This window comes from Stylophora pistillata, chromosome 11 (genome assembly GCF_964205215.1).
Source record: "Stylophora pistillata chromosome 11, jaStyPist1.2, whole genome shotgun sequence".
Lineage (NCBI taxonomy): Eukaryota > Metazoa > Cnidaria > Anthozoa > Scleractinia > Pocilloporidae > Stylophora > Stylophora pistillata.
Window position 1 is genome coordinate 22,284,895 of NC_142529.1, and position 21,801 is coordinate 22,306,695.

General features: G+C 38.3%; 1 protein-coding gene and 1 pseudogene across 4 annotated transcripts in view; both read left to right on the plus strand.

The window, feature by feature from the left end:
* Window positions 1-1,361, plus strand: part of LOC148720637 (DNA methyltransferase 1-associated protein 1-like) — a 20,480-nt pseudogene extending 19,119 nt beyond the window's left edge. The window contains exons 17-18 of the transcript XR_015993487.1: window positions 85-153; window positions 643-1,361. The product of XR_015993487.1 is annotated as a DNA methyltransferase 1-associated protein 1-like (transcript). The remainder of the gene's footprint in view (window positions 1-84; window positions 154-642) is intronic.
* Window positions 1,362-3,769: 2,408 nt separating this feature from the next.
* On the plus strand, window positions 3,770-17,757 carry LOC148720638 (uncharacterized). Of its 3 annotated transcripts, none has more exons than XM_088738843.1 (10): window positions 3,770-4,141; window positions 4,655-4,961; window positions 5,743-5,805; window positions 6,421-6,565; window positions 11,847-11,872; window positions 12,758-12,799; window positions 13,176-13,246; window positions 14,035-14,134; window positions 15,646-15,691; window positions 17,333-17,757. In XM_088738843.1, the coding sequence occupies exons 1-10, from the start codon at window positions 4,111-4,113 to the stop codon at window positions 17,453-17,455; spliced, it is 954 nt and encodes a 317-aa protein (XP_088594969.1). In that variant the 5' UTR covers window positions 3,770-4,110; the 3' UTR covers window positions 17,456-17,757. The 3 variants fall into 3 exon arrangements, with proteins under 3 accessions (XP_088594969.1, XP_088594968.1, XP_088594970.1); XM_088738842.1 differs by having other exon boundaries at window positions 3,771-4,159; XM_088738844.1 differs by having other exon boundaries at window positions 3,771-4,108.
* Window positions 17,758-21,801: the final 4,044 nt, after the last annotated feature.

Consider the following 21,801-nt stretch of genomic DNA (forward strand, 5'->3'; position numbering starts at 1 on the left):
TAACCTTTTAATATGTTAGCATCTTCTTACTGGCTTATCAGAGCATCGTTTCGATCGTATAATACTTTTTTCCTCTTTTTTCAGCAAATTACAGCTGCTTCCTCCACATCTCTAATAGATGCCGTCACTCCTTCACCGGGAACTCCCAACGCAGTGAGTATGGATTAAGAAATATGTTGCAGCAAATTTCGGACAAGCAGGGCCTCAAATTTCACTCTGTTTCCTCTTTTTCTCCGGCTTCAATTGTGGATGAACCGATGGATGCGCAGCCGGTTGAGACGTTCAATTAGTAAAACGGAGCGAAATATTAAACTGCATGATAGTCGTGGTGGAGTAAAATAAGCGCGGGAGTTTGGGTCGGGTCGAGTCTCATTAGGGCGACATGACTTGGATTTCGTGCGTCACGACTTAAAAATGTCGAACGACATGACTCTAATTTTGGGCAACATGACCTCAAGTCAGATGACTTTCGGGTGACTTGGCTGGTGACCGTTTTAATATCTACTCGTTTGTAGCTCTTGTTCAATGTCGGAAGAGGAAGAAACTGCAGTTGCTCCATCGAACTTGCATGTAGCAGAATAATTATTAAAATATTTTTAGTAAGTTCAATTTAATTTGTTGCATCTCTGGTTCTCCAAACAGAGAAAAAGAAGAACAGCAGCGGCGTTTTTGGACCAAAATCCGTTGAAGAAAAACAAAAGACTTTAGGAGCAAAAACACTGCGAGGACCTTTCAGTTTTTGTCAGTTACGGGATACACGTAGGAACATCATTAAATTTACATCACGCATTTAGCTTGTAAATAAAAAGGAAGAGGTGAACAAACTCTTTTCGAGTGAAATCTTTTCTCTGCATTCTTTCCTGAGTCATATTTCTATTGCCGTGTACATACATACATAGGTTAATTGACCACTCCCCACAGGGCTTTTCAGAGCCAACACCCACCCATCCCTGAGGTTGAGATCGGACATCAGCGTTATCAGGCGCCTCTGGCAGTCGCTTCAGTCCATGTAACGATCTCACCTTCCCGCCCATCCCACCCTAGGGGAGGACATCCACCACATAGTAATCTCGTGTGTGGAAAAATTAACGTACAAGATTAATATTAAGAAATTAGGTACACGTTCAGTAAGAGTACTATAGTTGTTCTAATAGTCGTTCGCAATTGTACAACTTTTTCTCTGCAATTTTACGGGAGGATGGCACCGCGATGAATTTATTCGGATCCAATCTTTTCTGGACGTAAGAACACTTAAGGTTTTTCTTCGCATGATGTATATTTTCTTCTCCTAACCCAACAATTCAAGCTCAACTTGTAAATGCAAATCTACACTTTAGCGAATTAAATCCGTATTTAACCTACCCAGCTATGCCCATCCATTCTTTCTGTTGTTTGATGAGAACGTATTGAAGCTATCAAAGCGATATGTTACAGTTCATTTTATTAGCAGTAGGCTGGTTGTGAAATTATGGTGCAAATTAAGTTTCTTAAAAGGTGTTAAGGCTTTTCTTTTGAGGAAACCCTTCCTCTCTGTTGTATTAATCTGATGAATTCCCCTCAGTCTGTCGATACAGAATTTTCTTCGCCATCTTAATGACTGCTGTCCGAAGCTCTCAGACACGCCAACAGAATAAAAATGGGTTGATGGCCGAATTCATAAATGCCATTGTATCAGTGAAGCTCCATGCAATTGTCCAGTGGCTTATGTAGAGAGTTAAAAAGTGGTATGTAACGGACGACTATCACAAAAAATAGACATAAAAGTATTTTTGGCGCTTTTCGATTTTTGGTCCCATGTTGTGTACCCTTTGGTGATCTCGGGTAAAATTCCCTACGGGAATTTGTTGAGTGCGAATTTCTAACCGATGGCGACGAATGATTAGATAAATCCTTGTTCAAGAAACTATAGAAAGTAACAAATAGACAAACAGGAAACTGGCTTAGCTCATAAGAGATATAGAGCGGTTGTACTACAAATCCAATCGGAAGATCTGATGTAGCCAGGTTGTAGAGGAACATGATAGACGGCGATCGAAGGGAAGGTGTATTCACTATGGCAGCTAGTACCAAGCAGTTACTAAATATGGATACAAAGATGAATGGAAGATTAAGAACGCAGTTTGTGATTATGATCATATCAGGGCGCATACACTCATTTTCGTGAAGGTAATTTGTGATCATTTTCTTTTCCATCTTCTCTTTTAATTGCCAAAATTCAGCGGAAATTCAGCCCGTCGGACGATCTGTATGTGTTGGTTACCACGAAAGAATACCACAGTCTTTACATTTGGAATGTGAAGATAAATTTAGAATGATATCCATTATTCAGAAGCTTGTTTTTTGTTGTTGTTGTTGACATTTAAATTTCTCTCTCAGATTGCATTCTTTGTTCAATATCACGATTAAAATCTTGGGAAATGAAGTTGTTACCGCAGCTTCTAACTGGCAAGTCACACTTCTTTTTGATCTGGCGCTGTGTCACTCAACAGGTCACTATCTAGCACATTTGTATCCGATTTGTATTTTAATCTGTCGAAGATTAGATGAATTCTCAAGTCCTCAACGCCTTAAATTAAAAGCTCTTTGCGTGTTACAACTAGCGTGAACTGACTTTTCATATTCGGTTTTTTTTTTTTTCAGATGAAAAAAGAGGAAAAAAATTAAACACGAAAAAAATTGACCAGGAAATAGTATATTATGAAGGAATAAGTTGCTGACTCGCGTATTTGATTTAACATTGACACTACTTGAGAGATAACAAGAGAACTTGGACAGTTACGGACACTAGCAAATAAGTGAGGAAGCAAACACATTTGACTCGAAGTCAAAGCTAACTTTACAAACGACTAGAATTACAACTTTCCATAAGGGCCCTGACAGGGACAGCAAAATTGAAAAGATAGTGATCGCAATCGTTTTGACATGCACAATATATTTTAAGATAGTTGTCCAAAGCAAAAAGATTGATACAAAACAATAGGGAGATGAAACAGCAAATTGAGAAGATAGCAAACATTGTTAAAACTCTTTTACAACTCGCCGGCAAGACAGCTGTTTCTTTCTAACAATACGTTTTGGTAAACTTTTGAATGACTCATTTTACGATTCATTTAAGATAAATGTCCTGTAAAAAGGACAACATAGGCGAATGGAGACATCAATTCCGAAGTTTCCATCCGCTCTCCATCAACCGAGCTGTTAATGTAAATTGGCCACTCTAAAGAGTTTCAGCTGACGTTTCGACCGTTAAAACTTCTCCAGAGCGAAGGACGAAGGACTAACGCTCAAAAATTCAGTTGTAGAAACTATATACAGTGGCCAATTTACAGTCAACACAGTTCATAAAAATTAAGTATCCTCCCAGTTTGGGTGCTCGCATCGGGTTCTGAGTACAAAAGACAAAAGAAATCATGCTCAGCTTTAGAATAGAAATATTTCATCTTCTTGTAGTAATTACCATTAACTTTCTGCTGATAAAGTTACAATTCAGTTTGTAGACGGTTTTGAGTTTTACCTCACTGGAGTTAGAAGAGATGATAACCCAAGAACCGTGGGTCCACTCAATTACCCATGAGGTGGTTTTAGCAAATATTTTGATTTCAAGACATTTTGCATTCGACATTTCGCAATTTCTCTCCAAACATGCATCCCTCGCACGCAAAGGGGCTCTTGCTAGCATCCTGGCTTGAGCAGCACGCGTGAGTTACGTAGATCTCCCAACGCGCGGGATTCACCGATCGTGTCACAGTACAGTGCCAATAGAGTGTGTGCAAGCTAACTGTATCTTTTGCGTCAGTGCAAAGCACTTGTGTCTTCTCATGTCAGAGACATCGATTTTTTTAAGGGGGATGGGATAAAAAGACGATTTTCAGCCTGAACGTCCTCAACGATACACAAGGAGAGTGCTTACGCCAATAACCAACTGAAGCCACTAGTCCCCGGGGTCTTTCAAGTTCCTGAAATACAACATGGCGGACGCTTGATGTCTAGTGTAACGTGAAATTATAATTATCAGAACTGAAGGTTGATGGTTCGAACAGAATGTTCAAGCGCTGTAATGTGGATGATTTGGTTGTAACGAAGTCAAAGCTACAATGTAGCGACTGAAGTATGGATTCTGAAGCTTATGAGATCGCTAGAGGTCTATACAACTCGAAATGTATTTTAATCGGACTTTAGTTGGTTAACCCATGAATTCCTAAGAATGACAAGCAGCAAATCTCTCCTTAAACTAACAAAGCTGATTCAAACATAAGGGTTATGAGAATAACGGAAATGATCAGTAAGTTAAGTGGCTCTAGACTTCTAACAAGATTCACCGATGCTATTATTACGTGTACCATGCATCGGACTGTTTTAGAAAACAGAATGGAGAATATGCAAAATGATGTAAGGGCGTAAAGGATTTATGTACGGGAAGATAACAGTATAGCAGAGTGGATCAATTTGTATCTTGGTGGTACCTTTTTAATTGCAAAGATATATATAAATGTTGTGGATATTTTTGTCAATATTTGTTGTTTTTGTCGTCATTTTGTTGTTTTAAAGAAGTCTCGTAAGGTAAACACTGTCGTTTAGGGATGGAATATCTTATACATCGATAAAAACTGATGTGAGATTTTACTGTTGTTTTTGTATTTAAATTTAATGCAAGTGAGCATCCAAAGACCACCCACTGCAGCCCAGCATGGTGTTTTCACTGCCAGTTCCAGAGGGCCACCACCTCAGGCTGGAATAAAACCTTGTCCATTCAGTGCCAAGGCTGAAATAACTACAGAGAGAGTTGGTGAGAAGACAAATGTAAGGCAGAGATCACGCCTTCCATGGAGGCCATTTTCTGGACATGCTGCATTGAACAGACCAGCTCCCTTAGAGAACAAAGAATCTGACAGTGGCACAGTTAAAATGAAAGAGGAACTGAGCTGTGATTCTGATGCTGTCCCCTCAGTGTACAAAGACAGGTGAGGTTACACAAATTGTTTTAAATTGAAGTAGTGTAGGCCATTAAATTTTCACTTGTCAAGAGAATTCCAAGTTTGTAGTAAATGTAGGGTAACACCTCGTAAACTTTAGATTACCTCAACCCTTCACATTTTAACATCAGTATCCATATTCTCCATACTGTTCTTTACACATTTCCTAAGGTGTTGACAAGGAGAATTTGTTCGACAATCCAGAGCTTCTTTAGTTGGTGATCATTTCCTTTATTCTTGTGACGAAATCTTTATTATTGTGAGGTGTGTGTAGTCCAGTGGTCAGTGCGCTGGACTCTGGGTCGGTTGGCCTGGGTTCAAGTCCTGGCTGGGGCATGATGTTGTGTCCTTAAGCAAGACACTTCACTCACATTGCTTGATCTTCTCGGATAAGACGTAAAACCGTAGGTCCCATCTCCTTCACGGTTAGGAGTAGGAGATGGAAATTTCTCATGCACGAGATTACTGTGTAGTGGATGTCCTCCCCGGGGTGGGATGGGTGGGAAGGTGAGATCGCTACATGGACTGAAGCGGCTGCCAGAGGCACCTGATAAAAATGCTGACGTTCGATCTCAACCTTACAATACTGTTAAGCGCGACTGAATTTATTCACATAGAAGTCTGTGGTATATAAATGTAAAAATGTAAATGTAATTCAGGGAAGATATTGTGAGGGGAAATTAGATGTTAGTCACTCCAAGGAGTCGAAGCGTCAACACCAGACTTATTGCTGACAGTAAGTGTTTTGTCCTTTAAATAATGTGTACAGGTGTTTGCCCAAGAACATTACAATTCTACAAGAGTGGCTGACAGAAGATGTGCCAAATAACTGGTGAGTGCACATGTTGTTTTGTTTTCTCTTTAAAATATGTGGTTTCCTGTGATCACACATTCTGAGCTTTGTTGTCAATCCAAGATACATGTCCATGTACAGTGTGTTCATTGAGACTCCAATTTTTTTCTTGTTGCAAAAGTTTACATGGAATTAAATTTTCCTCTAACTGTTTCAGATCTTAAAGATAAAAAACAATCTTGAACAAAGAAAATTAAAAGTCAAGCTATAGTTTCAAAAACTTTAAACTTACCTTGGAAATGAGTTTGAATCCCACCATGTATGGAATCCTTATATACCTACCAATAATGTGACAACTGAGGCTTGTTTACTGGTTAGGATTTTTGTTTAGGCCAGGGTCAGAGGTATGTTTTTTACAAATGTATATACTTTTACCATTTTCATTGGAAAATTCACTGAATGATTTGGCAGTAAGCTACAACAAAAATAGTTTTCCATATCAAGTGAATTGACTATTTCCCTCCCTTTACTCTATAAATTAAAGTGTAATACTTATGGCAAAGAAAAATATGAGTACTTTGTCAAAAAACTAAAAAAGTTTGAAAAGGTGTATATAAAAGAGTGCTTATCTGCCTGATCTTGTTCTGTCAACAGGCCAACACAACTTACACCCAAACACAGCTTTGTATTCCTGCCATGCATGCAGTCAGAGGAGTGTGTGTGGGATAAGCTACCTGCTGTACCACCTACTCAGCAGCCTGATGACCTGTTGATCTTTAGTCCAGTACCGCAAGTTAAGGTACGGTACATGTGTAGGGGGTTGATGTTGTAGGAGACATGGTGGCTTAAGGTGGCTAAACACAGTTTTCACACGCGCTTTTGCTGATGCAATTCAGTGCACACAAAAGGATTACAAAAAAACAAACATGCCGTCAATAGAGTGGTCATTTTATTTACTCAACATGTATCCGCACTATCTGTGCTATTTTTCTCCATAGTTGGCGCAGTGTATTGAGGGCTTTAATTTTTTATTACAAAGACATGTTAGAAAAGTTAATGGTGCAAAGAACCCAGCAATTCTCAGCTTTTTCATTGTTACCGAAAGAACCCAGTTAAATGCAGCACATATTTAGTAAGTATAAAATTGCGATTGAATGGTAAATTGCTTTCTCGGAAATATGCCTATTTCTTGAGAACCACTCATTAGAATTTCATGAAATTTGTCATGAAAATATTTTAGGAAATAAGTAACTGGAGTGTTGAAAAAAATTGATATTTAACAAAGGATATTTTAGATAATCGAGTGAACCTTCAACAAGGGATAACTAAAGATCTCTCTGTTAAATTGTTAGCAAAATGGTGTTAACTTGTGAGTATTGTTACAAGCTTGTTGCATGCAAATTATAAAGAAATTCTAATGACTAAATTTTCTACAAATAAACAAACCAGTTTTTGTACAAGAGAAGGAAGCGATTAAAGTACGTTAGAATTCTTGCCTACAAATGAATGTGCACAGTCCGAAGCGTTGACCCATGCTTATGATTATGTTTATGTATTATGATTTTGGCACATCTCCGGACATGAGACATTTTGCATCACAATAAAAACTTTTATTACTGTGGAATCCAAGAGGCCTTTGAGGTTAGAAAGCAAATCTGTGATATGACTACATTGGATTTAAATTGACAATTTGCACTTAATGTAACTGACTGCTGCTTTATGAAAAAATGTATATTAACGTTAAGATTTACTAAAACTTAGTTTAAATAATAAATTTCATGATAAACATGTACAGGTATATACATTTCTTGGTATATTTGTGTGAGACATTTAAAGTATACTTGTACCCTACATCAACAACAAAGAAAATGATTTTCACCCACGCAGTATACTTAAAGTATACTTGAATCCAACATCAACAACAAAGAAAATGATTTTCACTTGAGCAGTATCACAAAGGGTACTGCAGATGTACTTAAGTAAGTGCAGTACTATTGAAGTATTATTAAGTATGATTGCAGTTTAACCACTACTGATGCAGTATACTTGTAGGATACTTAAAGTATACTTCAAGGCCATCTTTTTTGGTAAGGAGTACCACGAAATGATTTTACTGTTGAATTCCAAGACCTTGAGGGTAACAACAACTTTGGTACAATACACACCTATGCTAAGGTTGAAGAAAAATGTCAGCAAGCAATTTGTGCTTATCAAAAGTGCTGTTGCAATTTGGTCAGTAATTATTATGGCCTTATTGAAGTTTTGGAGAGAGATTATGAGCAGCTGCCTAAATACCGAGGGAGGACAGTGGTGAACCACATTACAAGAGTTAAAACATCCAACAGGTACCCTCCTGTCATATTTTAAGACTAATATTATTGGTGTGTGATATTCTGTGGTGGAGTTCTTATTTTAAAGAAAGAATATATTTTTCATGGCGTAAACTGAGGTGGAGCAAATTTTACAGCACATATGAAAAAATTAGGTTTATGTTGTGACCCAAAGGCAAGTGTTAGTTGTCTGAGGTACCCAGGCTGCACCCTTATGGCACAGCCCTGATGTTTAAACCACTTTCTTTGAAATTTTAAATAGCCACTCTTAAGCAATAGGGGAGTCATTTTCTGCATTTTAGAGCTCTTGAAATTGAATATCTCTGTGGTTTACAAGGCACAGAAATCCTGTTCTTTTGCTAAGCCTAAATGTTCTTGTTAATTTTGGGCTGTTTTTGTACAGTTTTTCACTAGGTGGAAAGTATATTTAACAATTATTCCATGTGCGCGCATTGGATATGAGATGATAGATAGCCAACGAGGCACGTAGCACCAAGTTGGCTATAATCATCTCATCCAACAAGCGCGAGTGGAATAATTGTTTTATTAAAAACGCCCCCAACAAATCATAATTTTGTAAGAAGAAACCGGATTTTTAGCTCCCTTTTGATTTTAAGCTGACGCGCACGCTTACCTTATTTGTAGATTATAGTATATTGGCTCATATACCATAATGGCTAAGCCAATAAAAAGTCATGAATTGCATTATCTAATGATCCAATTTTTATTAAAGTGCTATATAACTATTTGTTTTACCTAAAGTGATTGATATAAATTGTTACATAGTAAAGAAATAAGATGTATTTACAATGTGTGTTAGGGCAATGAGTGACTTCTTCAAACTTAATCACCTGCAGTATAGCAAGTATACATAGCAGTATGTAAAAGCTGTTACCATTATTCAAAGTTTTGTATTGTTACATAGTAAATAAATAGGATGTATTTACAATGTATGTTAGATCCAAAAGTTACACTCTACATTGAATAGGAAATACATAGCAGTATGTAAAAGCTATGTTACCATTTTTCAAAGTTTTGTATTGTTACGTAGTAAATAAATAGGATGTATTCACTACGTATGTTAGATCCAAGAGTTACACTCTACATTGCATAGGAATTACATAGCAGTATGTAAAAGCTATGTTACAATATTTCAGAGATTTTTATTGTTATATAGTAAATAAGTAGGATGTATTTACTATGTATGTCAAGATAAAAAATCAACCCATGTAACACATAGGTAATAAATAGCTATTTAAAAACTATGTGAAGTTCTAAAATAGATTTTACATAGACGTTTAAAACCTATCAATTTTTCAATAGATTTTTCATAGTATCAACATAACCTTTACATACCCTACACTATGTGGTTTTCATGCAAAATAGTAGTTATATAGGCAGTCTGAAGCATTGCATAGGTAAAACATAGCTAAACATAGTAAAAACATACCATTAGCATAGGCTTTAAATATGTCTCATTCTACAAGGGTATATTGATGTCACCATGGCAATGGCACATACGTCAGCTTGCAATACAATACAATACAATACAATAGACTTTATTTCAAGAGGGTAGGATGTGATAGTAGTTAAACTGATGATCCTGTGGCCCTCTACCTCTGTACCTATATATACAATACTATTAAGTGTTATTTGATTACAGAAAATCATTAATTAACAAAGAATCTAAAATGGCGCACTGAAATTGTTAGTTTCTATCTGGCTTTTTAAAAGAGTGTTTATTAGTGTCTTTTTTAAACTTTTTTGTGTCTTTAGAGTTTCTGAGCGTTTTCTCTAAACTATTCCAGTCTTTGATGGATCTAACTGTGAACATTCATCCCCCTTCGGTAGGGGTGCTATATTTGGGGCAGCATAGGTTTAGATTGCTTTAACGGGTATTTCTGGAGTGAACATCAGAATTCAGTTGAGGCAGAGATTTCAGGTACTCTGGTATTTTATGGAGCATTCTCTTGAGAATTAATGTGCATCTGTTGACGTATGCCTCTTGATAGAAGGGAATCCAATTTAACATGTTGAACAAAGGCAATGTGCATATCTTAACTTTCAAAAAAACAAAGTTTGTATTGTTAACTTGCTGCCAGTTTTGGCGATCGAGAGATCAAGGGTTTTAGAGAAAATGGTGAAAGATACAAAGGTATCAAAAACTGTGTTCAACTGTTATTTGATATTTTTCTTTATTCTTGTCACTAGTCTGTTTGACATTGTATTGCTGTTGTAGGGAGAAAATCTGTCTTGGTCACTCAGTGGTGGTGGGAGGGGGTGCTGGGGATAGATTAGCATCCCATCTAGGCGGAGGTAGAATACTCGTCATCATTTCATGCCACAGAAACCTGGGTTCATGAAAACTGATTGCTCAATTTTGGTGTCATGTTTTTCCACTCTAAGACTGGCTATTAAAGTACAAGTCAGTTGTGATTGATCACTTTTATTCCATTAGCAGTGTTTAATTGTACGTGTAGGTTGTTCTGGTTTGCTTGGCTTACTGTAGTAATGTTCTGAGTAAGTCATTTGTAATGTAGGTGTTGGTAGCTGTAGAAATCCTGTCAGTGCTTTTATAAAATTCTTTTTATTGTTTATAGAAATACAAGCCCCCAAAACCAAGAAAAATGTTTTTTGACATGCACCTTTTTTACAAGGAAAATAATGATTTTTTTAAACTTCTGATCGCATGCTTTGTCATTTGACAACTGGTAAGATGCTCAACCACTGAGCTGCACACAACATTTATTTCAATGTTTGAAAAGCATTTTAATTAACCCTCTTCACCCTTACATCAGTATGCATATTCTCCATACTGTTCTCTATACATTTCCTGAGGTGCTGACAAGGAGAATTTGGTTAACAATCAAGAGCGTCTTTAGTTGGAGATTATTTCCTCTATTCTCGTGAACTTAATGTGTGATTCAGGGGTGATATTGTAAGGAGAAATTAGATGCGGGTAGTTATATACAGTAAACTGTAATACTCCACGGGATTAAAATACTTCGTGCATAGAACTTTCTTAATGACATGCCACGAACTTGGAATTTGCACAATAATTAAGTTGAAATAGTTTCGTGTACATCTCTTGTTTTTATTTGTACATATAGGCAGATTCATGCTGACGTCATTGTTTACATTTTTGCTCATTTGCATACAGCTTTGCGTAAAGAAGGAAGCATGTTAGATACAAATTGACTTCAGGCAGCTCTTTAGCTAGAAGCTAGAAAACCTTAGTACATGGTGAAATTTTTAGCTCTTTAGGTGTAATATTCAAGGAGAAAATTAATAGTCCATCAAAAACTGCAAAATTGGGTGGCAAATGCACTAATAAGCTCCTACATTCTATGTAAAATTTTGAGTTTTTAAACCCGTGTTGCACAAAAAGTATTCAATGCATCAGGCTCGTATTCATTGGCGGAGTTAATCATACTTTGACCTTTCGATATTCAGAACTGATTTATTTTTAGCTCCATCAGAAACTGAATTGCTTTTGCTAATGAGGCAAATATCGTAAACAAGGATTCCCCTATAGCTTATCAATTCATGTTTGTGTATTACTCTTGTACTTGTACCTGTAGCAATCAGGTTATTAGCTAGAACCTCAAGTCTTCAATGGTAAAATGTTGCCTCTACTTGACAAAACAAGTCCCTCTCAGGGGTTATTTAGAGGAAGTGCTTAGAAATATGTTAAATCTCTCTGTTGTTGCAAACTAGTTTTTCATTATTTTGTTGAATTTTTTTTCTCAGGAGGAGGACAGAAGATGCACGCACAGGTCCACTGTTTTGTTTGTCTTATGGAATGAATTTAAAAATGACAATTATAACTCAGGTTTAGTAGAGTTATTGAAGCTCTTTTCACGCAACTGATGAAATAGATTTTAACCTGCTCTAAGGTAAAGTTTGCACTTGAGCCAAATGGCCCCTTCAGCTGGATCTTATCCAGGTTTTCAAAGCATAAAGCAACTAGAAGTATGACTGTACTTCCCCCTGGATAGGATGTCAGTTGTTTAACTTGTTGCTGTGGCCAATTTACAATTTCAACTTAGTTGATATAACCAAATTACCTTGTTACCCCCACCGATGCAGCACCACAGTTTCTTTAGAAACTTCCAGCCTTTATTCATTAGTCCATTGCAAGGTTAACCGTCGCATTTCATTACCCATCCCTGACAGTTCACCCAAACCCATTAACACTCCTCGGTAGAGAGACACTGTGAAAATTAAGTGTTTTACCTAAGAACACATTGCAATGGCCCAGTCAGGTCTCAAACACGGAGCTCTTGACCCAGAATTTAGTGCACTGGCTAAAAGGCCACTGTGTCCCCCACGTGAACTCTGTATAAGAAGGCGAACAACACACCCTAGAGGGAGCAAACTTATCTGTGCTTGCCAGTCTAAATCCCCTGCACACTTTTGAATAAAGCCAATCATAGGCCAGGTACATTTGAAACATGTTTGCTTATGAGAAATGATCATAAACAGGATTTTTAACTATAGTTTGTGGCCGTGGAGACCATCAGAAACATTGAATAGATGTTTTTCTGTGGTATACCAGTAGTTAAAGGAGTTTCTAAACCTTTCAACATAGGCAAGTGTCTGGTAACAGTTTTTTCTTGACTTTTTAAGTGACATAAGATTTTTTTTTTTTTTTTTTTAAGAAGTGACATTGTGAAAACAGAGCCAAGTCTCTCCTCACATGAGTAAGTACATGGATAAAGAACATGATTTTTCACATTAACCCCATCACTCTCAAGATCCATTTAGTAACTCTCTTTACTCTCTGTTATACTATTCTTATGATGTAAGTTCTGAGAATTTACTATTGGATCAACTAGCTATTTCCTAATTGATATTTTCTTTATTCTCATCTCTTGTCTGCTTGATATTGTATTGATATGGTAAGGAGAAGATCAGTCTTGATCACTCATAGTAGTTCAGGGTTGATATTAAATAAATGTATGTAGTATCCATTTTGGAATACACTGAAGATTTCATGGCAAGATAAAATTTACAGGTGATTTTTCCTTTTTTTTTTTCATTGTCTCACTTTAAGCTTCTTTTCATCTGTTTTTTTAGCATTTTTGAGGGAATGCAGAGAGCTGATATTATTAGACAAGAGATTGAAGATCTTGAAAGGCTGTTACAAGGTAACTGTCGACAAAGGAAGAACCTGGCAGCTTTGCCCCACCTTGTACTGCTAGTGGTTTAAAAGAATGCTGCCAGTTTTTGAATGAATTGAGATTATTGGCTGTTGTAATAACACTGTACATTTGGTTTTATGACACACAGTCAAAGTGCCCTGCAATAGCAGGGGTTTCAATGATGGGTGATTGCAGGTGGTCTTCTGCTACCACAAGACCTTTTCATTTTGTCTGTCTAGCCTTCAAGCACTCTTTTTGGTACCTTGTTTTCTTTTTAGTGGGGGGGGGGGGGATAGGATTGTGTTGTGCGGGAGGTCAAGGGTTCGAGCCTGGGCTGGACTAATACTCATGGTCTTAAAATAAGTGAGGAGAATTTGCTACCTTTCTATAATCAAGAAATAGATAGATATTCTAGTCTTCTCGGATAGGGATGAATAAACTGTAAGTCCCGTCTCCTGCAGGGTTAGGGGTAGAGGACGTTAATTTCCCACGCACGAGATTGCTGTGTGGTGGATGTCCTCCCCTGGGTAGGATGGGTGGGTGTTGGCCCTGAAAAGCCCCTATGGGGAGTGGTCAACCTATGTATGTATATATGTATGTATGTATGATTGTATGTATAGGGGAGCACACCCTAAAACCCCCCTTAGGAAAACGAACCTTGCGACTTCTTTTGCATCTTTTTTATCTAGAAAAAAAGATGTTAAAAACCCTGAGTAATAAGTTGATGTGTTACTGGAAGAGCTTTGTTGACAAATTACTGGTTTTTTTTTTTTTTTTTTCTTTTTTCATTTTAGGCATTGGGAACCCTAAGGGGTCTTCCTTAGTGGTACGATACCAGCATGATATCAATTACTTGAGAGACATGGCCAAAAACACAGTTGAGGGATATGATTTGTAAGTGATGATTTCATACAAATTCTCTGTTTTTCTTTTTTCCATTTAGTATTTAATCGCATTGATTACCATCTGCAAAATAAGAATGACATCTGTAGCATTTTTTCCTATTTGGATAAATGCCACAGCTATTAGATCATTTGTATTCTACTGGTTAGCACACCTTTGACTGCAGTCATGTGATTATTTGTAGATATCGTTTTATTAAAATCTGGATCATTGGATAATGCAATTCAAGACTTTTTTCACGCTTAGCCATTATGGTATATGAGCCAATATACCATAATCTAATATCTGTATGATGCACGATCCTCGCAGTAGAGAGCGCTATTTATGCAATAGCGAAAATCAGGTCTGTACGGGATTCGAACCACTGACCTCTGCGATATTAGTGCAGCGCTCTGCCAATTGAGCAAACAAGCCAACTGGGAGGAGGCCGTCAAGTTGATTCATAATAAACCCGTGATGATAAATCAGATACAATGAATATATGAAGTTCATATATTTTGAACTGTGGTATTAGATACGTATGATGCACGGTCCTCGCAGTTGAGAGAGCTATTTATGCAGCAGCGAAAATCAGACCTGAAAAAAAAAAAAAAGCAGGCCTGTACAGGATTCGAACCACTGACCTCAGCGATACTAGCGCAGCGCTCTACCAATTGAGCTAACAAGCCAACTGGGAGCAAGCCGTTAAGCTGATTCGTAATTTACCCGTGATGATAAATCAGATACAATGAATATATAAAGTTCGCTCTCTGCTGAGAGGATCGTGCATCATACGTATCTAATACCGCAATTCAAAATATATGAACTTCATATATTCATTGTATCTAATCTAATATCTCTACATTGTAACATCCAGTTTCTTCTTACAAAATAAAGTCGAAAAGATTTGTCTAATATCTTGGGGGCGTTTTTTTTAATAAAACAATTATTCCACTCGTACCTGTTGGATACGAGATGATTAAAACCAACTCGGCGCTATGCGCCTTGTTGGCTATCTATCATCTCATATCCAACGTGCGCTTATGGAATAATTGTTAAGTATATGATTAAGTTCAGGATATTCGAATAAAGCAGTTGTGTAGAGCACTTGGTCTAATTAATGCATTACTGTACAGAAGTATATTGAACCTTAATGCATAATGACATCCGTGTACATGTAACTTAAAAACATTGACTTTCCAACTCTCAGTCATGTGCGTTGTTGACCCTGTTGTTCTTAGCGATAGCGATTTTTTTCATGTTTGGCAGGGGCATGGTTTCGCAGTTCAGGATGATTTAAACGTAAACAGCTATTTTTTCCAAATATTATTCTCACGCGGCACAATTAACATTAAGGAAACCGATAACATTTTCAAGCCACGTTACTTCATAAGCTATGGCACAGTGCTTATCAAAGAAATTTGACTACGTTCTTTTTAAGTAATTATTCGCTCAGTTTTACTTACAGTGCTGACTACATTGTGTATGTGTAAGCTCTGGTTTCTTTTCCTTCGTCTTCACAGTTCCCAGGAGGTGCAGAGCCTTACCCCAGTAGCTGCCAGTTTTCAGGTAGAAAAATAATATCTCGTACACTAGCACGACAATTAAGCCACGTTTGGGGAGTAGGGATAAATTGTGTTTTGTTTAGTTGTAGTTTTTTTTTCCCTCAACTCCCATGAGTGATCAAGACAGATTTTCTCCTTACAATCGCAATACAATGTCAAACAGACAAGTGATGAGAATAAAGAAAAATAGTCCTATCAATTATTGGATTTTTAGTTGATTCAGTACCAAATTCTCCAAACTTGCATCATAAGAATTGTATAGCAGATGGTAAGGAGAATCACTAAGAAGATCAATGGAGTGAAAGGGTTAGGATTACCTCTCCCTGTGATCATGGCATTATTACAGTTGACACACGGCTCACTTGTCAAACGTAGCGATCCAATGGGTTAGGATTACCTCTCTCTGTCATCATGGCATTATTACAGTTGACACACGACTCACTTGTCAAACGTAGCGATCCAAAGGGTTAGGATTACCTCACCCTGCCATCATGGCATTATTACAGTTGACACACGACTCACTTGTCAAACGTAGCGATCCAAAGGGTTAGGATTACCTCTCCCTGTCATCATGGCATTATTACAGTTGACACACGACTCACTTGTCAAACGTAGCGATCCAAAGGGTTAGGATTACCTCACCCTGCCATCATGGCATTATTATAGTTGACACACGACTCACTTGTCAAACGTAGCGATCCAAAGGGTTAGGATTACCTCTCCCTGTCATCATGGCATTATTACAGTTGACACACGACTCACTTGTCAAACGTAGCGATCCAAAGGGTTAGGATTACCTCACCCTGCCATCAGGGCATTATTACAGTTGACACACGACTCACTTGTCAAACGTAGCGTTCCAAAGGGTTAGGATTACCTCACCCTGCCATCATGGCATTATTACAGTTGACACACGACTCACTTGTCAAACGTAGCGATCCAAAGGGTTAGGATTACCTCTCTCTGTCATCATGGCATGATTACAGTTGACACACGACTCACTTGTCAAACGTAGCGATCCAAAGGGTTAGGATTACCTCACCCTGCCATCATGGCATTATTACAGTTGACACACGACTCACTTGTCAAACGTAGCGATCCAAAGGGTTAGGATTACCTCACCCTGCCATCATGGCATTATTACAGTTGACACACGACTCACTTGTCAAACGTAGCGATCCAAAGGGTTAGGATTACCTCACCCTGCCATCATGGCATTATTACAGTTGACACACCACTCACTTGTCAAACGTAGCGATCCTGAGGACATCTTTTGAATGAGAGAATGTCACCCACACAGAGGGGTCCCTTGAATGATAGTGGCAGATACAATGGGACCTTCAATCAGGGGACACCCTCGTCAATATGAAAAGTGTCCTCTGAATAGAGGTTTCCTTTAAATGAAAATAACATCTACAATGGAACTTCGAATCAGTGTACGCCCTTATGAATGGAAAAGGTGTCCCTTGAACAGAGGTATCCCTTCAATGAAGGTACAAGGTTACCAGTTATATCCCCAGTTAGGACTAAAGTTGGTGTCTCTTGAATTGAAAGTTCCCGTTGTACATAGGTTGTACTCGGTTTAGAAAGTGCCGTTAAGTACCTTTCCTCAAATTAGCTCTTAAGATCAACCTCTTCATTGCAGGAGGATCTTGTCAGATATCCTGAACAACACGAGCAGATTGTGGCGACTATTAAAGAACGACGGGATCAGTGCGTGAGGCAACTGGCTGACATAGAACAGGAGATCATGGACGAGGGCACGTGATATTCACAAGACAAGGGAGGCTGCAATCCAGTGCCGAATTTTTATTTACGGTTCTTAGACGTACCCCTATAAATGCAAGAGATTTAGGGGCGCCTGTTCCCCTCGGGGGTAAGGTACTTCCCATAGGGGAAGCTGAGGGGAGTGCCGCCCAAGAGGCGGACAATTTTAGGCCAGTAGTGCATGAATGTGAGCGAGAACTTTGTTTTCGTGTGTTAAGCTTGACGACTGATTACTTTAAAAAAAGAAAATGTAGTAAAACGCAAAGGCAAGCAGGAAGATTAAAGTTTCCTCGCTTTTTTCGAGTTGGGCAAAAGAGCCCGTGTGACCCTCAATGCGTTATGGGTGATCATGAGTGACATCAATTCACGGCGACATGTCGTGTTTAAAACTATCGGGATTGAAGATAATCATTAACAATTACTGGATGAGGTGGAGCATGATAGCGAGAATTATCAAGGTCAAAGTTTGTGTTGTCTGCCATAGCCGAAGGCTGAGGCGGATAACACAAACTGATTATCGCTCTCATTATTGCTCTCATGCGAAAACCGAATCCCATAATTGTTTTATTATGCATATTCCTGAGCTGCACTTTTGAAGACAAGAGCACCTTAAATCTATTTTCTGTAGGTATGAAGTAAGAGAATATACATCTTTTAATGTCAATGTGAACGAATTTTTTTGTTTAAGCTTGACCTGTTAATGAAGAGCTGAATTACACGTGATTCGTGAACCAATTTGTTTTGTGTGATGGATTTCCAGTTATTTTATTGGTTTTAAAAATGTACGTGTTGTTCTCGAACGGTTCTGGTTAGCTTTTGACCAGGGTTTTTACTGTACATAGACTTCAAAGGGATCGATTAAAGTCATAAAGCAGACCACAAGTGGTTCTTGAACAAATAAGACAAGACCTAACGTCCTCTTTGGTCAAGACTAGAAAAAGTAAAATATTAGTTCAACGTGATTGTCTTGAATTTTGCGTGAACGTGAAAGAGTTTTGGGTATTATTCGTGATACGTGAAAAGGTCATTAAATATTTTTATGTGACCGAGTTCTACATAGGGGTATAGAGGACCCTCTTGTATGTTGTCGGCGGATCGTGTTAAAATCGAAACTTGAGCTTTGAATTAAAAAATTGTATGTTGTCGACGAGTCGTCTAGGAGGCTGAGCGAAGACTTCAACTTTGAGCGAAGAATTTAATAATAATAATAATAATAATAATAATATAAATAATAATACAGCATTTGTAGTGCGCAGATTCCATGTCGATACGCTCAAATGCGCATTACAATAAGAGTTAAGAACTAACCCTAAATCAAATAAGATATGGAGGTAAAATTCCGAAAATCATATCACTATTAAAATAGTTTAAAACTAAGAGAACTAAGATTATACCGTGAAGGTGGCTTAATGGAAATCAAAGAGGCTAGATATGTAGGTGCTAAACCTTTATGAGCCTTAAATGTAATTAAAAGAATTTTAAAAACAATTCGAAATGTAACTGGTAGCCAGTGTAAATTAAAAAGTAAGGGTGTAATATGACTGTAGCTACTTTGCTGACAAACCAGTCTAGCAGCAGCAGTATTCTAGCAGTATTCTAGCACTATTCAGTATTCTAGCAGTATTCTTTGAAGCCTATTTAACTAATAGTCAGGCATACCATACAAGATACTGTTACGAAAGTCAATCCTATATTACACAAATACATGCACAAGAGTCTTGCTGAGGTGTTCCTATAACCAAAAATTCAGACTTATCTTTCTTTATAGCTCAAGACTGTCGGTTAACATCCACGAGCGAATATCATCAACACAGGACTCCAAAGCACTTAAGGCGGAAAGCTCATCAATAGCGTCACTGGGACAAAAAGAAAAATATAATTGGGTATCGTCTGCAAAACAGTGAACGTCAGGCAAATGCGACTGAACAATCTGAAACAATCTGCTAGTGTAGAGTGTGAATAAAAAAGGACCCACTGAAGATCCGGGCGGAACACCACAATCCAAGTTGAATCTTCTTGAAAGTGCACTGTGTACCGAAATGCACTGAGAACGACTAGAGAGGTAAGATTGAAACCATGAACGGACAATGCCTTGGATACCAAAGGAGTTTTCCAATCGTCGTAGCAGCGTGCCATAATCCACAGTATCAAAAGCAGCACTCAGATCAAGGAGAAGAAGTAAAGTCACACGTTGTTTATCCATATTAAGTAGAATATCGTTTACGACCTTCAACAGAGCGGTTTCAGCACTGTGGTGAAGGCGGTACGCCGAGATATTGATACACTGAAAGCACATTATTTGAACACAAATGCTTATGCAGCTGCTTAGCAACAACAGTCTCAGCTATCTTTGAAATATACTGTAGGTTGCTCACTGGTCTGTAGTTCTTAGGAACAAGCTCAAGACCAGGTTTCTTGAGAAGTGGTCGCACTATCGAAAGTTTCAAGGAGTCAGGGAATGACCCGTACTCAGCGATAGATTAAACATTCTTGTAATCCTAGGAAGGAGTAGAGCAAGATGTTCAACAAGTAATGTAGTTGGAATCGGGTCAAGAAGACAGGACTTTTTGGCACACGACAAAATAATTGCCTGTACATCATTTGTCGCTAAAAGTTCGAATTCAGAAAATGACACATCAGTAACAAATTCAGCAGGCAGGGTGCTGGATGAAGATCGATGAGCAGTGTTTGGGATTATAGACTTCATTTCAGCAATCTTCTGAACAAAGAATTGACCGAAATCAGTAGCCAGGACTTGATAGTCTGTGCATGGAGGGAAAGTAGAACCCTCAGCGAGATTGAGAAGAGACCTGCTGGCCTTAAACAACTTTATTTGGTCATTGCCCATATCATCAATTAAATTCCAACAATACTCCGGACGAGCTTTATTCATCAAATATATCACACAATTTCTCAGGGAACGAAAAACAGCCAAATTCGTGGGTGTTTTCGAAGCTCGCTAACACCTTTCCGCCTTCCATTTTTGCCGCTTTGCACACCTAATTTCATCAGTCATCCATAGAGCAGAGGAATAAAGGCTGATAGTTTCTAAAGTAGTAGAAGTAGACATCTATATTTACACAGGATAGCCCCTTCAGTGTAATAAACACTGGTATCAACAGGGGTCCTGTTAACCACCCATCCCACCCCAGGGGAGGACATCCATCACACAGTAATCTCGTGCGTGGGAAGTTAACGTCTCCTGCCCCTAACCCTGCAGGAGACGGGACCTCCATTTATTCGTCCCTATCCGAGAAGACTAGAATATCTAACCATTTCTTGATGTTATAGAAAGGTAGCATATTCTTCTCAATTATTTTAAGACCCTGAGTGTTGGTCCGGCCGGGGCTGCTAAAGAAACTGTTTGGGGCTGCGTCGGTGGGGGTAACGAAATAATTTGGATATATCAACAAAGTTGAAATTTTAAATTGGCTACCGTAACGATTACAAAAGCTGACGTTTCGAGCGTTAGCCCTTCGTCGGAGCGAATAGAGGAATTGTGGGTTGTGTGTGCTTTTAAAGGCAGAAAATGGAGCTACGTTATTGGTGGGAACATGGCAACGAGAAAAACACGAATAAATTAATGGAATGAAAAGCGTTCGTTGATCCCTGTGGGATTTAGACTGCCGGTTTGAAAGATGAGCTTTTTTTCAAGAGTTTTACGGCTTTCCGTGCTAGGTTAGTGTAAGGAAAGACCGCAGATTGCCATATGTTGCTTAGAATGAATAGGTAAATTAAAGTGTCCAGCGACTCGTTTCGATGTGTCCTTGTCATTCCTTTCCACGTCGCGAAGGTGTTCTCGGAATCGGTCACCTAGTCTTCTGCCTGTTTCGCCGATGTATATCTTTTTGCAATAAGTGCAAGTTATGCAACAGATTACATTGGCGGAGGTGCACGTGAAGTTATCGGTGATCTTAATGGATCGTTTGGGTCCCGATATTTTATCAGTGTTGTGAATGAAAGGACACGTTTTTCATCGTGCACGAGTGCATTTAAAAGTTAAATTTATTGCATTTAGCCATTCGCTCCGACGAAGGGCTAACGCTCGAAACGTCAGCTTTTGTAATCGTTACGGTGGCCAATTTACCATTTCAACTTTGTTGATATATCCAGATTATTTCGTTACCCCCACTGACGCAACCCCAAACAGTTTCTTTCGAAACTATCAGCCTTTATGCATTTAAAAGTGCCCGGTTGGTCATCAGTCTGAAAAGAACTTCTGACCAAAAAATTGCCTATGTTTTTGTCGCGTTTGAATGAAATGAACGGAGGCTGCGAAAAGATAATGCTTGTCTCTGGATCGTTTTGAAGTAATTTAAAGTTTTCAGGAATGATGGATTTAACTGA